Source organism: Manis javanica, chromosome 1, assembly GCF_040802235.1.
Source record: "Manis javanica isolate MJ-LG chromosome 1, MJ_LKY, whole genome shotgun sequence".
NCBI classification, from domain to species: domain Eukaryota; kingdom Metazoa; phylum Chordata; class Mammalia; order Pholidota; family Manidae; genus Manis; species Manis javanica.
The window spans coordinates 75802045-75818474 of record NC_133156.1 but is presented as its reverse complement, the minus strand read 5'-3'; the positions used below and the strand labels follow the sequence as shown (position 1 = coordinate 75818474).

Genomic DNA, 16430 nt, shown 5'->3' with positions numbered 1-16430 from the left:
ATCTTCAGAATCTATAGGAAGCTCTTCAAAAGAAGTGGAGGACAACAGGCATTGAGATCATCACCAACATTCCCATGTGCAAGCCAGTAACTCCATCAAACTATAGATACTTACCATGAACTGCACACACAGAGGCTGGGCCTATGTGTGAAAATGCACTCGATAAGCACTTTTGGAGAAACCAAAATACACTATTACTAACAATGATCGAGTTCTTCATTTATCAGACATTTACATTTAAGCACTATGGAGTAGTAAAGACCTGCTTTCAATGCTAACTCGCACATCTACCATAAGTGATCCTGGGCCTCAGTTTCCTCACCTAAATAATGAGGATAATATTCAGCTCGTAACACTGCTACAGGACTATTCACCATAATAATGTACTAAATGAGGGAACAGGTCAAAAGTACCTAGGATCATTCCTGACCCCTAGTCAGAGTTTAATACACACTGCAACCTTTACTCCCATCTCAATACTGCATCTTTCTACAGGTAAGCTCATCATGATTAAATTCTTCTCAGTCATGAAAAAGTTAAGACATGGCCTTTAGCTTCAAGAAACATACTCACCTTTACTGCTCTCTTTATAAAGACCTTTCATAAATAAAGCCAGGGCAAAACCTATGATGTCATCTAACTCTTCAAGGGGTGTTGACTTAAAGACTTGGATAGCTTTATCATATTCACCAACGGAACTAAGAAGCAGAACATAGCTTATTTTTAATATGAAAAACAATGTTGGCTTATATCATCAAAATACAGATATTATTACATTAAGATGCAGATACTATTATACTAAGCTTCTTTTAATACCTTCATCTACTTCATCTATCTGTGTTAAAGCTGCAGAAAAGATATAAATTAAAATGGAAGGCATAGCACTTATTTCAAATAAGACGTACTTGGGGGATTTAACATCACACTTTGCTTCTTTTAAATTACCTGTGAAAATGACTAGTTTCGCTAAATTACAAAAGTGCCTTTTTTAACAAACTTGAATTAAAATCCCAAGTTATAAAAATATTATCAAGTGTACTCTTATATAGAACTTTTAAAGTATAATACATTAGTTAAGCATTACCCTGAGTATGGTTTCTAGCTTCCCTGATAAGCTTAACAAGTCCCAAAATACCTAGTCAGACTCAAACCTAGCTTCTGTATGTTTATCTGCTCATTCATTTTTTTGGCAAGCATTTAGATACACTAAAATCCCACAGACAAAACTATAAATGATCTTTTCTGTACTTAATAGGGAGAAAAGTAAAAACTGTTACATATAATACTAAAGTATAATGTTTTTTGGTAACAGAAAAATAAATTGTTTTATTTAAAAATGAAGAGAAGCTGCCATCACCTGCAATAGATGCACTACATCTTTGAGGTTCTTATTTCTGGTATCCACCACTATCATCAGAAACGGTTTCTATTTTTAATGTGTTATTAGAAATCTTTTCATAAAATCTTTTTAATCTAGGGGAGTGTTGGGAGGAACTAAAAATACAGATAATCTTTGCTTTCAAAATTAGTTTTATAAAGGTGAAGAATTTAAAAATCAATAAACTAAAAAACTGGTTAATATTTTGAGGAAAGAGAGCAATTTACATGGTTTACATATATAAACATTTATTAAGTTTTTTTAATGAACACTATCTTAATTAAAAACGTGATTACTTTTATAGAAAAAAGAATGGAACTAGAGAAGGGCTAAAGGACTTTATCTGTAACTTTCTTTGAAAAAGGAACAAGAAGTCACTTGACAGAATTTTAAAATGTTATGTTTGAATGGCAACTATTCATTAAATTACAGTCTATATTAGATAACTTACTACATTTTGCATGTTTAAAACACTTAATAATAAAAAGAAACTTAAGAGAAAACATATGACCTATTTTCAAGGGGAGGCATAACTTTTCTTCTAAAATATTTACATTGTATGAAACATCAAAACTAAAGAGAACAGATACTTTGTTCCATACAATTTCTTACAACCTGTCTATCTTCTGCCATAACAAAATTTTGGAACTGAGAACTCTGTCAACTCCCAATCACAACAGCTGGAAAGAAAGGAAAGGGAAAGCAGTCAGAATGATAAAATCATGCTGTCTATGGGTATGATTCAACTACATGTTGTACAAGAAATGAACTGTCTACTACGTAGCACTTTTAAAAAGTAGGCACTAATCCCATATATCAAAGTATAGTGTAATTGTGTTTTAAACTGGATCATTCAATTTTGGGGCAGTTCTCAACTTGAGAAATGACTCCCTGACTTGAGCCAAAAACCTTCATCTCATAATACTTTGATTCTCTGGACCTAGTTTGTCCTCTAAAACAATCAGTCTTTTCTTTTTCTAAATCTTTTTTTCATTTTCTACATCTTTTTTGAAGTCAAGGTCTTTGAGAATCTAAAGGAAGCTCTGTGTCTTCTCTCCACCACAAAATGTGCACAAAAATTTTTGTGTACTATTTCAAAAGGGTTTTAGGATTCCTGATGTTGATCCCCAGTTCAAGAATATAGAACAAGCAAATCAGAATAGATCCAATTCCTCTTCCACTTAACTAGGCTCCTACATTAGACAGCAACTGGCTCTCTTTCAAATGTTCTCTAATATAGTCCACAACCATCAGTTCTAAACCTGTTCCTTACAAGGCACACTGGGGTTAGGTATTATCACAGGTGCAGGAAAAACTGTTAGCACAGCCTGGTATTATGGGAATTATGTATCCTGGGGGACTGTCACCAGCCTACTCATCTATACATGCTCCACTATTCTGGAAAGTGGTCACCACCTCATTAGTTCCATGGCTTTCACCAGAAAAATCTAATAGATTCATAGAATTAGTGGGAAAAATATGCTTACCACAACAATCTGCCATAATTTCTTACTGTAACATTGTAAGTATCTTGGTCTTCTTCTGCAGTCTGTAACAAAATTGCTCTTTAAAAAAAAGGACAAAGTAGAAGAAATGATGTCATTTCAAAAATGGTGCTGGAAAAGCTGAATATCCACAAGCAAAAAACAAAAAAACAACGAAAAAGTGAATCCAGACAAAACCTTTAAACCTTTCAAAATGGATTATACACCTAAATGGAAAATGCAAAGCTATAAAACTCCTAGAAGATAATATAGGAAAAATTCTAGAGGACCCTGGGTAGCATTTTAGATAAAGCACTAGTGGTACAATCCATGAAAGAAATAATTGATGTTGGATTTCATTAAAATTAAAAAACTTCTGCTTTGGGAGAGGCACTGTCAAGGGAATGAAAGACATGCTACAGACTTGGAAAAAATATTTGCAAAAGACCTTTGTAAAATATAAAGGCCTGATATCTAAAATATACAAATAATGCTTAAAACTCAACAAAATAACATGAAAAAGAAAAAAAAAAGGACAAAGTTTTTTAAATTATTTATGTGCAATAGGATTCTTTTATCCTTCCTCCTTAACTGAATCTATAGAATTGTTTTCTTCATTTAATCAGCTAATTATTTAATGCTAGTTATAACAGCTTATTCATATTTTATTAAGTTGGCACCACAAAAGCACTTAGTATTTAGAGTTTAGATTCTCAGGAATATAACTTTAATAAAGTGACCTCTTAGTAAGTGAAATTATTCATCACACTTGAGTTTTAAATATTGTCAAAATTTTAATCTAAATATGGGAAATAATTGTTTTGCTGTCTAAAGTTTTGACATATTTGAAATATATAGAAAACACTCTGTAATATTTATATACTAGCTGTTTGAGTTAGGAAACCAGAAAATTTGAGTGCTTTTATGCGCCCATACCTGTTACATACAGAAAAGTATTTTAAGTAATTCTGAGCTCAGAGATGGTAAAGAATCATCAGGGGTCCCTAGAGGCTCAGAATAAATACACTGACGTGCTTACCCCCCATATTTCTACTTTCTCATGCTCAGTCCCTTGGACAAGCAGGGAAATTAAGAATTAAGAGGAGCTGGATATTCAGGAGATTTTTAAATTTTCTTTTCTGCTTCAAGATGACTAACCAGGGATAAATATCTAGAAAAACTTTAAATTTCATGATATTACATGAAAAACTAAAATTTGCAGGTAGTCTAAAAACCAGTGTTATATTAAAAACTGTATCTCTAGTTAGATTTACACCTTATTTGTGGTTTCAAGCCTCAAATACTTGTTTGAAGCAGAAAACAAAAGCAGTGACCAGGCAAGAAAGAAAGAGTGATACATATCCAAGTGACTGTGGAGTTGCCATTTTAAGCTGAAGGTATAACCAGTGTCAAGAGTCACAATATTGGCAATTATATGTATAAAAAAAGTAGCAAGCACTCTAAAGCTGTCTAGTTTTCTATTTAAAAATCCTGCTCACTATTCCAGTCTATCATACACACACACACACACACACACACACACACACACACACACAAACACATTTTTATTGGTAAATTTATTGTGACATTGAAAGAGATAGAATCATGGTTTTCCATAAACCTCCATATAGACCTGGAAAAATATCTTCTTGATTATACAGCCTCCAGTACCCTCTAGTGATTACTCCTTTGAACTACAAAGATCTCCGTACAAGGCCATGGCAAAGCATTTGGGACACCTCAACTATTTTTTATCTGACAAGTCTTTTTCTAAATAGCTATTTATTTAGGTTTAGAGCAATGATGTGCAATCAAGCCTTTTAACTTTTAACTTTCCAGTAGATCAACAATTATTTTCTCATGCACCAATCAATTAATTTGTAGAGAATACGCCTTCAAGTCCATTTTACTTGCTACACTCTCCTGGCTAATTGTTTCACTGGAGCACACTGACTTTGTTTCTTCAATTTGCCAAGCCCACTCCTGTGTCAGAGCATTTGCTCTTGCCATTCCTTCTGCCTGGAATGCTCTTGCCCTGAGATCCAAGTGGCGTCATGCAGGCCAGGCTGCACCTGCCTCCTTAGTAAACCTCCCCATCCTAATTATATCTCAAATTCACCACCCCCCTCCATATACTATGGCCTTTTCTGCTATTTTGATTTTATGTCTTAGCAATTATTACCACCACAGATATTTAGTTGCTTATCATGTGTCACCCCCACTAGAACATGAACTCCATGAGAACAGAGCTTCTATCTGTTCTAATTCACAGTTAAATGGCCAATGTCAGGGACACTGCTTGGCACACAGCAGTTCAACAACTGTTTACTGAATGAATAAATATATAGTAGATATCACAGTGATTCAAATAAACATAATGTTCTCATATCTTCTCTGAATGACATGTATTTTTTAATAAAGCTAGATGAAATCTAAAGGAACAGATTTTTCTAAAACAAAATTTGAGGGGTTTTTTTTGTTTGTTTTTTGTTTTTTCTCCTCTCTCTCTGTCTATGTCTCTGTGTGTGCCTCTGTCTTTTAGGTTGAGAGCCAAAGAAACCAAGGTATAGCTGAAAATTTGAAACTGCACCTTTTTCACCTTCAAAGATGTAATAATGGTAGATAATGAGAGGTTAGGAAAGGAGTAAGAACATTTATTTAGTACCTTCTTTTTTAAAATGAGACTAAATGTTAAAAAGGCCAACTGATAAATAAGGACCATACTTTAATTAAATGTAGAGTTTACCTTTGGTATGATTCTGCTGCTTGCTTTTTCAGCTGTAGATGTTCATTTAAGTAACCCAACATTGTGAAAGCTGGAGCATAATTTTGAATTCTTTCTGGAAATACAAAAACATCTTCTCTTTACATGTGCATATTGGTTGTGCTTATAAAAAATAAATTTTATTTTCAATATCTTAAACACCAGATTACCTTCTAAGATCACTAGCATTGGTAAGAACAGCAATCTGATTTTATCTTGACTATAAAAACAGCAATCATTTTATAAGTGTTTAAAATTATTGTATACATGTTACATGAGTGATTACACGTGTCAAAATTCATCAAGTTGTCCACTAAAACTTGTGCATTTTATTGTGAGCTCAATAAAAACAGAAAAATAAATTATTGAATATATATGGTTTCTAGTTATGTTTTAAGTACAAGCATTTTTATCTCCAAAGGTATATAGTTTTTTGAAGTTGTAGCTCATGTTAAAACTAGTCATCAGATTTATAAGGAAACTCAGTTCTGTGGCTAATCACTTAAACATTCCTGTGAATAAATTTAGCAACAATTTCTTTTGTTAGTTCTCTTCCAACCTCTGTTTTGTTTTGTCTTTTTTGGTTAACTCAATGTTTTATACTAGGAACAGGGAATGCCTTTGGAATTTTTAATGTAATATTTTGCAATTTTAATGTCAAAAAACATCATGTATATACTTATGTACAAAGAAGAAACACATCTGATCTACTTAAAAGTACAGGTGACCCTTGAACAACATGGGTCTGAACTACAGAAGTCCACTTATACATGCATTTTTTAAAATAAGTATTTTGGAAAAATTTTTGACCATTTATAGCAATTTGAAAAACCATTTTCTTTTCTATAGCTTACTTTACTGTAAGAGTATAGTGTATAATATATTTTATATACAAAATGTGTGTTAATAAACAGTAAGGTTTCTAGTCAACAGTAGGCAACTATTGGTTAAGTTTCTGGGAAGTCAAAAGTTATATGTGGATTTTTACTTGTGCAGGGGGTGTTGGCTATCTTCAATCCTCCTAATTGGAAAGTAAACCTTCAAATTCCTTATACTGTTTAACAATTTACAATGCAATGACATCTTATGCGGTGACCAGGTTCTAATGTTAAAGCATACAGTGAAAATCACAAAGTTATTCTTGAAAAAATTTTAGTCAACACACAAGGAGAGAGTCACCAAAACTGAATCAAACTAAGATATCTATACTCCCCATCCACACTCACACTGAGGCAAACAGTTAGCAGGACAGAGGGAGAGAATGCATGCTCTCTTGACCACCCCCCTCCTTTTCTCATATATATATATATATATAATTCATTCATTCACCAACCACATGCAGTTGAATTTGTTAAATGAGTATATAATATGGCTCCACTAAAAGTTAAAAACCTTGCTATGTGTAACAGGGAATGATTTCTTTGTTGCACTAGATATCTGTATTTTGCAGAAAGCTAAAGATTTACCTCTCCATGTAAATCCTTTACAAATGTTACCCATCTTAAGGAAACCTATCAATAACATTTGTAATCATACACTGTCACAGAGGCTCTTAGCTATTCTTCACTAGCGTCATTAATTCTGACATAACACATAACATGTTAATGCTCTGAAGTACTGAATTTTGTAAACTAAATGCCTTCTACTCAAGTGTGCCAGGCTCAACTCAAGAAGAGTATTACAATCCTTTCAATACCTATGATGAGTCATTTTCGCTTCTACTTTTTGTGGTTTATCTGATTCTTCATATTATTCAACTGTCAATATTCCTGCTTAAACCCCTTGATTCTTTATTGGAATTCTGCTGCGGGATAAATAAAAGGCTAATTAAACTAACATTTGTTGAGTATCTAGGGCATGCCAGGTACTCTGCATAACATTTTGTATAATCCCTAAGTAACAAATATATTCATTCTTGTATTATAGATAGGAAAACTAAAATTCAATTTGGAATTATGCCCAAGGTTTCATCATGGCTAGCTACTAAGTGGTGTAGCAGAAATTAAAACCCAATTTAATATTGATTAAGTTTTATTAAGCAGTTTTATTAGGAAAGAAAGGAAATTATTACAATAGACGGTTAATAAAACTTCACCATTCTGTCCTTTCCCTAAGCCTAAATATATTTTTTTTAGTATCATAAAGAAAAATTAGGTGTTAGAGTGGGAAGTTATAAACACTGGATTTGGAACTTAAAACATATTGCATGCTTTAATTCTTATTTAGTTTAATTCTCGTATCTCTACAATCTAGGTATTATTATCTCTACTTTTCAAGATTAGCAGCAGTTAAAGGGAGCAAAATACTTGGCTTAAGACTGTAGAGAAAGTAAATGGCTGAGATAGAACAGCAGCAACTCAGGCCCATTAGCCTCCAAAATGCTTTTCACTTCAGCATGAATATTACTTTTATCTTGAATTATCAGATCTAACAATAATCTTCATCACTCTTTCAAAGTGCTTACTAAAGTTTAAAAAGCAGACTGCTTGGCCATTGCAGGGAGCAAAGGCAAATTCAGATCATAAGAAACACTAGTAAAAAAATTATTTAAATTAATTCAAGTTATTCAAACATCTTGCCATTATGTAATAGGCGCCTTACCTATATATTTACTCAAAACAACTTGTGCTGCTGGAATAGCATTCATCTGGAGAATGTTGTACTTGTACAGCTCTGTTTCTCTGTTGCTTTTATCTTGCAGTGTTGTACAGACCCAATATGCATAACCTATTGCTCCCTCAGTCTTTAAAAAAGACAAAGTTAACAAGTGGACATAGGGTAATAAAGAAGCCAATAAAAGCTATGAAACAATGCACTTCAACACAGTAAATATCACATCTTAGTCTTTACATCAATTCTTAAGTGCCTTTAAATATTCACTATTATACACATAGCTAAGAATATATTTAAATCACTTGCTTCAATCCTAAGTAGAAGAATCAACTAGGATAAAAATAAGTACAGAAAACAGAGCCCTGCAGAATGAGTTGGTATACGGTTTCTCCATTCCTATAGGTCAAACTCATAATTACCAATCAAAACAATTTTTAAGATACTTTCATAATCTAGAAATGTCAACCAGGTCAAGTCCTTATCTCATGTTTATTTCTTTCTCAAATCTCAGTTTCTGTTCTATGACTACTGCATGTATTAAATCCCAAAGTCATTTTTTGATCAGCTCTTGAAAGACTACAGGAAGATGAGTTCTTTAATTAAAGACAGCTAATCTAATCTGTTTCTAAGATAAAGAATAAAGACAACTACTGTCATTAACATCTGATACTATTATGTATTCGTTTTCTCAGTATGAGTAATTTATTCATCAATGAATCTTCAAGAATGCTCAAATTCTTACATGCATACTGAGTTCTGTAGTGTGCCTGAAGAGGTCCATGGTGTCATAACTTCCAACTATCTCTGCAATAAGAGCCTGTAACAGACAAAAAGAAAAAGAGGTTCTTAATGCATTTAAAAGGAATATTAATAATAATAATGGTAAGTGGAACTGTTTGGAACAACCAAAGGTTTACCACCTGTGTTAAAAAGTAAATTTCTTTTTCAATCTTGTCTGCCATATTCCCACAGCTCAGGAGACCAGAGAAGACTTGTTAAATTGGCCCATAAACTGACAAATATATCCAGAGTTCCACCTGCAATAGGCAGTGGTGGCATAATCCACATAAAAAACCTTCAGAACACTGATGAAGCTGTGCTACCTTTTTCCTTCCTTCTCACCCCTGATTTATTCATACTGGTATTTATCTGGAGTAGAGTTATTAGCTATAAGATCACCAGAGATTCACCTGGGTAGCTTTTTAACAAGAGATTCTCAGTCCTACATATCTAGTTTCCATGGATCTGGAGTAGAGTGCAGCGTGTTTACTTTGTAAAACTGACTCAGGATTTTAAATATTATATCTATACTTTTGACTTCAAAGACAATGTGGTAAGTTAAAATTACTTTCAAGTTCATCCACCTTTGTAAGAAATAAGGTTTTCTTTTACTTGTACATAATATTAAGTCATACTTTTATTGTTACCATTTTAATTAAGTCTAACAGTTACCTCCTGAAATAAATTATTTTTAAGAACAAAAACAATATAAAAAAGATGCTTCAGTGACTAATAAGCACCTAATTTCTGCTGACCTAGAGCAGTGCTACTCAAAGCGATGTCCCTTGGGAGCACCACCACCATCATCACTTGGAGCTGTTAGAAATGTAAATTCTTGGGCCCCTTGGGTCCATTACCTTACACAGAGATTAGGGTAGTAATGCCATTGCTCCTAGATGCCACCACGGTATATGGCAAGGGGAGTTTGCCTTCCTACTCTGATTGCTTTACCCATTAACTAGAATTAGACCCAGGAGTCAAAAGGACATAAAAGATATCTAAACCCCACTTAATGATTTTTCTGATAGATTCTCTGAACCAACATAATCAACCACTTACTGATTTATTACAATTCCTCAACTAGACAAGCTCTTGGAGGCCACTCAGTCCAATACCCTTCTTTTTCAGGAGAGAAAAATGAAATCCCACAGTGATATGTTAAGGTAAGACAGTCAGTGAGAGACTCAGACCAACAACCAAGTACCCTGATTCCTACCTGGCAGTACAAAAATCTAAACTTAGGGGTTGGGGGAAGTACTTAGAAGCAAGTCCTGAATCAAATATGAACAATTCACAGAAAATGAGAAAACAAAATGATCTTTGTTCATTTTTTTGGTAAATGTACATTAAAAGGCAGGGCTTTGGGTTTATTTTTTAAGCACAATAACAGCAGACTGATGAGGTTCAAAACCCCCAAATTAAAAACTGATCATTATAAACTGTATGACCTTGGGCATAGTTAGGATCTCTAAGCTTCAATTTCCACATCTTTAAAATAGGTTTAGGTGAAGCCAAGATGGCGGCATGAGTAGAGCAGTGGAAATCTCCTCCCAAAAACACATAGAGCTATGAAAATATAACAAAGAAAAATCTTCCTAAAATATAGACCATAGGACACAGGACAACATCCAGACCACATTCACACCTGCAAGAACCCAGCGCCTTGCGAAGGGGGTAAGATACAAGCCCCAGCCCGGCGGGACCCGAGTGCCCCTCCCCCCGGCTCCCGGCAGGTGGAAAGAAACCGGAGTGGTTTTTTTTTTTTTTGGCGAGTGCTTTTTGGAAGCCTTAAAGGGACAGGGACCCTGGTGCTAGGAAGGCAGGGCGGCGGGACTGGTGAGCGGGTGCCTGGGACCAGCGCCTGAGAACAAAGAATATCCCGCGTTTTTCCCTGTGGGACCAGTGGGCGGGTGCCTGAGACGGGCACTTGAGGACGGAGGAAATCACGCGTTTTTCCCCTTTTTTTTTCTCTTTTTGGCGAGTGTTTTTTGGAAGCCTTAAAGGGACAGGGACTCTGGTGCTAGGGAGGCAGGGCGGTGGGACTGGTGAGCGGGTGCCTGGAACCGGCGCCTGAGGACAAAGAATATCGCACGTTTTTCCATGCGGGATGAGTGGGCGGGTGCTTTTTGGAAGCCTTGAAGGGACAGGGACCCTGGTGCTAGGGAGGCAGGGCAGCAGGACCAGTGAGCGGGTGCCTGGGACTGGCGCCTGAGGACAAAAAAAAAAATCACGTGTTTTTTTCTTTCTTTTTTTTTCTGTTCCCTCTCTCATTGTTGCTGTTGTTGTTTTGGTTTGGAGAGTACTTTTTGGAAGTCTTAAAGGGGCAGGACAGGTCACTTAGACCAGAGGCAGGGAATCTGGGGATCTCTGGGCACTCTAACTCCCTGGGCAGCACGGAGCACAGAGGCCCCTTACAGAGATAAATAGCCTCCCAGCCGCTCCCCCTCCAACGGGGCTCCACCATTTTGGAGGAGCAGCCCCAGCCAGGCCACGCACACAGCAACAGCGGAGATAAACCCCATAGCAACTGGGCAGGAAGCAGAAGCCCTGTCTGCGCACAGCTGCCCAGCACAAGCCACTAGAGGTTGCTATTCTCCCAGGTGAGGAAGGCCACAAACCAACAAGAAGGGAAGCTCTTCCAGCGGTCACTTGTACCAGCTCTGCACACTATCTCTATCACCATGAAAAGACAAAACTACAGGCAGACAAAGATCACAGAGACAACACCTGAGAAGGAGACAGACCTAACCAGTCCTCCTGAAAAGAATTCAAAATAAAAATCATGAACATGCTGACAGAGATGCAGAGAAAAATGCAAGAGCAATGGGATGAGATGCAGAGAAAAATGCAAGAGCAGTGGGATGAAGTCCGGAGGGAGATCACAGATGTCAGGAAGGAGATCACAGAAGTGAAACAATCCCTGGAAGGGTTTATAAGCAGAATGGATAAGATGCAAGAGGCCATTGAAGGAATAGAAGCCAGAGAACAGGAACGTATAGAAGCTGACATAGAGAGAGATAAAAGGATCTCCAAGAATGAAACAACACTGAGAGAACTATGTGACCAAGCCAAAAGGAATAATATTCGTATTATAGGGATACCAGAAGAAGAAGAAAGAGCAAAAGGGATAGAAAGTCTCTTTGAAGAAATAATTGCTGAAAACTTCCCCAAACTGGGGGAGGAAATAATCGAACAGACCATGGAATTACACAGAACCCCCAACAGAAAGGATCCAAGGAGAACAACACCAAGACACATAGTAATTAAAATGGCAAGGATTAAGGACAAGGAAAGAGTTTTAAAGGCAGCTAGAGAGAAAAAGGTCACCTATAAAGGAAACCCCATCAGGCTAACATCAGACTTCTCGACAGAAACACTACAGGCCAGAAGAGAATGGCATGATATACTTAATGCAATGAAACAGAAGGGCCTTGAACCAAGGATACTGTATCCAGCACGACTATCATTTAAATATGATGGCGGGATTAAACAATTCCCAGACAAGCAAAAGCTGAGGGAATTTGCTTCCCACAAACCACCTCTACAGGGCATCCTACAGGGACTGCTCTAAATGGGAGCACCCCTAAAATGAGCACAGAGCAAAACACACAACATATGAAGAATGGAGGAGGAGGAATAAGAAGGGAGAGAAGAAAAGAATCTCCAGACAGTGTATATAACAGCTCAATAAGCGAGCTAAGTTAGGCAGTAAGTACTAAAGAAGCTAACCTTGAACCTTTGGTAACAACGAATTTAAAGCCTGAAATGGCAATAAGTACATATCTCTCAATAGTCACCCTAAATGTAAATGGACTTAATGCACCAATCAAAAGACACAGAGTAATAGAATGGATAAAAAAGCAAGACCCATCAATATGCTGCTTACAAGAAACTCACCTTAAACCCAAAGATAAGCATAGACTAAAAGTCAAGGGATAGAAAAACATATTTCAGGCAAACAACAGTGAGAAGAAAGCATGGGTTGCAGTACTAATATCAGACAAAATAGACTTCAAAACAAAGAAAGTAACAAGAGATAAAGAAGGACACTACATAATGATAAAGGGCTCAGTCCAACAAGAGGATATAACCATTCTAAATATATATGCACCCAATAAAGGAGCACCAGCATATGTGAAGCAAATACTAACATAACTAAAGAGGAAAATAGACTGCAATGCATTCATTTTAGGAGACTTCAACACACCACTCACCCCAAAGGATAGATCCACTGGGCAGAAAATAAGTAAGGACACAGAGGCACTGAACAACACCCTAGAACAGATGGACCTAATAGACATCTATAGAATTCTACATCCAAAAGCAACAGGATATACTTTCTTCTCAAGTGCACATGGAACATTCTCCAGAATAGACCACATACTAGCTCACAAAAAGAGCCTCAGTAAACTCCAAAATATTGAAATTCTACCAACCAATTTTTCAGACCACAAAGGTATAAAAGTAGAAATAAATTCTACAAAGAAAACAAAAAGGCTCACAAACACATGGAGGCTTAACAACATGCTACTAAATAATCAATGGATCAATGAACAAATCAAAATAGAGATCAAGGAATATATAGAAACAAATGACAACAACAACACTAAGCCCCAACTTCTGTGGGACGCAGCGAAAGCAGTCTTAAGAGGAAAGTATATAGCAATCCAGGCACACTTGAAGAAGGAAGAACAATCCCAAATGAATAGTCTAACATCACAATTATCAAAACTGGAAAAAGAAGAACAAATGAGGCCTAAAGTCAGCAGAAGGAGGGACATAAAAAAGATCAGAGAAGAAATAAACAAAATTGAGAAGAATAAAACAATAGCAAAAATCAACGAAACCAAGAGCTGGTTCTTTGAGAAAATAAACAAAATATATAAGCCTCTAGCCAGACTTATTAAGAGAAAAAGAGAATCAACACAAATCAACATAATCAGAAATGAGAATGGAAAAATCACGACAGACTCCACAAAAATACAAAGAATTATTAAAGACTACTATGAAAACCTATATGCCAACAAGCTGGAAAACCTAGAAGAAATGGACAACTTCCTAGAAAAATACAACCTCCCAAGACTGACCAAGGAAGAAACACAAAAGTTAAACAAACCAATTACAAGCAAAGAAATTGAAACGGTAATCAAAAAACTACCCAAGAACAAAACCCTGGGGCTGGACGGATTTACCTCGGAATTTTATCAGACACACAGAGAAGACATAATACCCATTTTCCTTAAAGTGTTCCAAAAAATAGAAGAAGAGGGAATACTCCCAAACTCATTCTATGAAGCCAACATCACCCTAATACCAAAACCAGGCAAAGACCCCACCAAAAAAGAAAATTACAGACCAATATCCCTGATGAATGTAGATGCAAAAATACTCAATAAAATATTAGCAAACAGAATTCAACAGTATATCAAAAGGATCATACACCATGACCAAGTGGGATTCATCCCAGGGATGCAAGGATGGTACAACATTCGAAAATCCATCAACATCATCCACCACATCAACAAAAAGAAAGACAAAAACCACATGATCATCTCCATAGATGCTGAAAAAGCATTTGACAAAATTCAACATCCATTCATGATAAAAACTCTCAGCAAAATGGGAATAGAGGGCACGTACCTCAACATAATAAAGGCCATATATGATAAACCCACAGCCAGCATTATACTGAACAGCGAGAAGCTGAAAGCATTTCCTCTGAGATCAGGAACCAGACAGGGATGCCCACTCTACCCACTGTTATTTAACATAGTACTGGAGGTCCTAGCCACGGCAATCAGACAAAACAAAGAAATACAAGGAATCCAGATTGGTAAAGAAGAAGTTAAACTGTCACTATTTGCAGACGATATGATACTGTACATAAAAAACCCTAAAGACTCCACTCCAAAACTACTAGAACTGATATCGGAATACAGCAAAGTTGCAGGATACAAAATTAACACACAGAAATCTGTAGCTTTCCTATACAGTAACAATGAATCAATAGAAAGAGAAATCAGGAAAACAATTCCATTCACCATTGCATCAAAAAGAATAAAATACCTAGGAATAAACCTAAGCAAAGAAGTGAAAGACTTATACTCTGAAAACTACAAGTCACTTTTAAGAGAAATTAAAGGGGACACTAATAAATGGAAACTCATCCCATGCTCATCGCTAGGAAGAATTAATATCGTCAAAATGGCCATCCTGCCCAAAGCAATATACAGATTTGATGCAATCCCTCTCAAATTACCAGCAACATTCTTCAATGAATTGGAACAAATAATTCAAAAAATTCATATGGAAACACCAAAGACCCCGAATAGCCAAAGCAATCCTGATAAAGAAGAATAAAGTAGGGGGGATCTCACTCCCCAACTTCAAGCTCTACTATAAAGCCATAGTAATCAAGACAATTTGGTACTGGCACAAGAACAGAGCCACAGACCAGTGGAACAGATTAGAGACTCCAGACATTAACCCAAACATATATGGTCAATTAATATTTGATAAAGGAGCCATGGACACACAATGGCAAAATGACAGTGTCTTCAACAGATGGTGCTGGCAAAACTGGACAGCTACATGTAGGAGAATGAAACTCGACCATTGTCTAACCCCATATACAAAGGTGAACTCAAAATGGATCAAAGACCTGAATGTAAGTCATGAAACCATTAAACTCTTGGGAAAAAACATAGGCAAAAACCTCTTAGACATAAACATGAGTGACCTCTTCTTGAACATATCTCCCCGGGCAAGGAAAACAACAGCAAAAATGAGCAAGTGGGACTACATTAAGCTGAAAAGCTTCTGTACAGCGAAAGACACCATCAATAGAACAAAAAGGAACCCTACAGTATGGGAGAATATATTTGAAAATGACACATCCGATAAAGGCTTGACGTCCAGAATATATAAAGAGCTCACACGCCTCAACAAACAAAAAACAAATAACCCAATTAAAAAATGGGCAGAGGAACTGAATAGACAGTTCTCTAAAAAAGAAATACAGATGGCCAAGAGACACATGAAAAGATGCTCCACATCGCTAATTATCAGAGAAATGCAAATTAAAACTACAATGAGGTATCACCTCACACCAGTAAGGATAGCTGCCATCCAAAAGACAAACAACAACAAATGTTGGCGAGGCTGTGGAGAAAGGGGAACCCTCCTACACTGTTGGTGGGAATGTAAATTACTTCAACCATTGTGGAAAGCAGTATGGAGGTTCATCAAAATGCTCAAAACAGACCTACCGTTTGACCCAGGAATTCCACTCCTAGGTATTTACCCTAAGAACGCAGCAATCAAGTTTGAGAAAGACAGATGCACCCCTATGTTTATCGCAGCACTATTTACAATAGCCAAGAATTGGAAGCAACCTAAATGTCCATCGGTA

At 36.2% G+C, this 16430-nt stretch overlaps 1 protein-coding gene across 4 annotated transcripts in view; it reads right to left on the bottom strand.

The window, feature by feature from the left end:
• The window catches only part of SKIC3 (SKI3 subunit of superkiller complex), an 82718-nt gene that overhangs the window by 30853 nt on the left and 35435 nt on the right, over positions 1-16430 (bottom strand). For all 4 annotated transcript variants that reach the window (XM_037012094.2, XM_037012095.2, XM_037012092.2 and 1 more), the window contains 5 exons: positions 8982-9056; positions 8228-8369; positions 5609-5702; positions 2866-2943; positions 574-698 (listed from right to left, as the gene is read on the bottom strand). In XM_037012094.2, coding sequence (XP_036867989.1) covers positions 574-698; positions 2866-2943; positions 5609-5702; positions 8228-8369; positions 8982-9056 — 514 coding nt within the window. The remainder of the gene's footprint in view (positions 1-573; positions 699-2865; positions 2944-5608; positions 5703-8227; positions 8370-8981; positions 9057-16430) is intronic.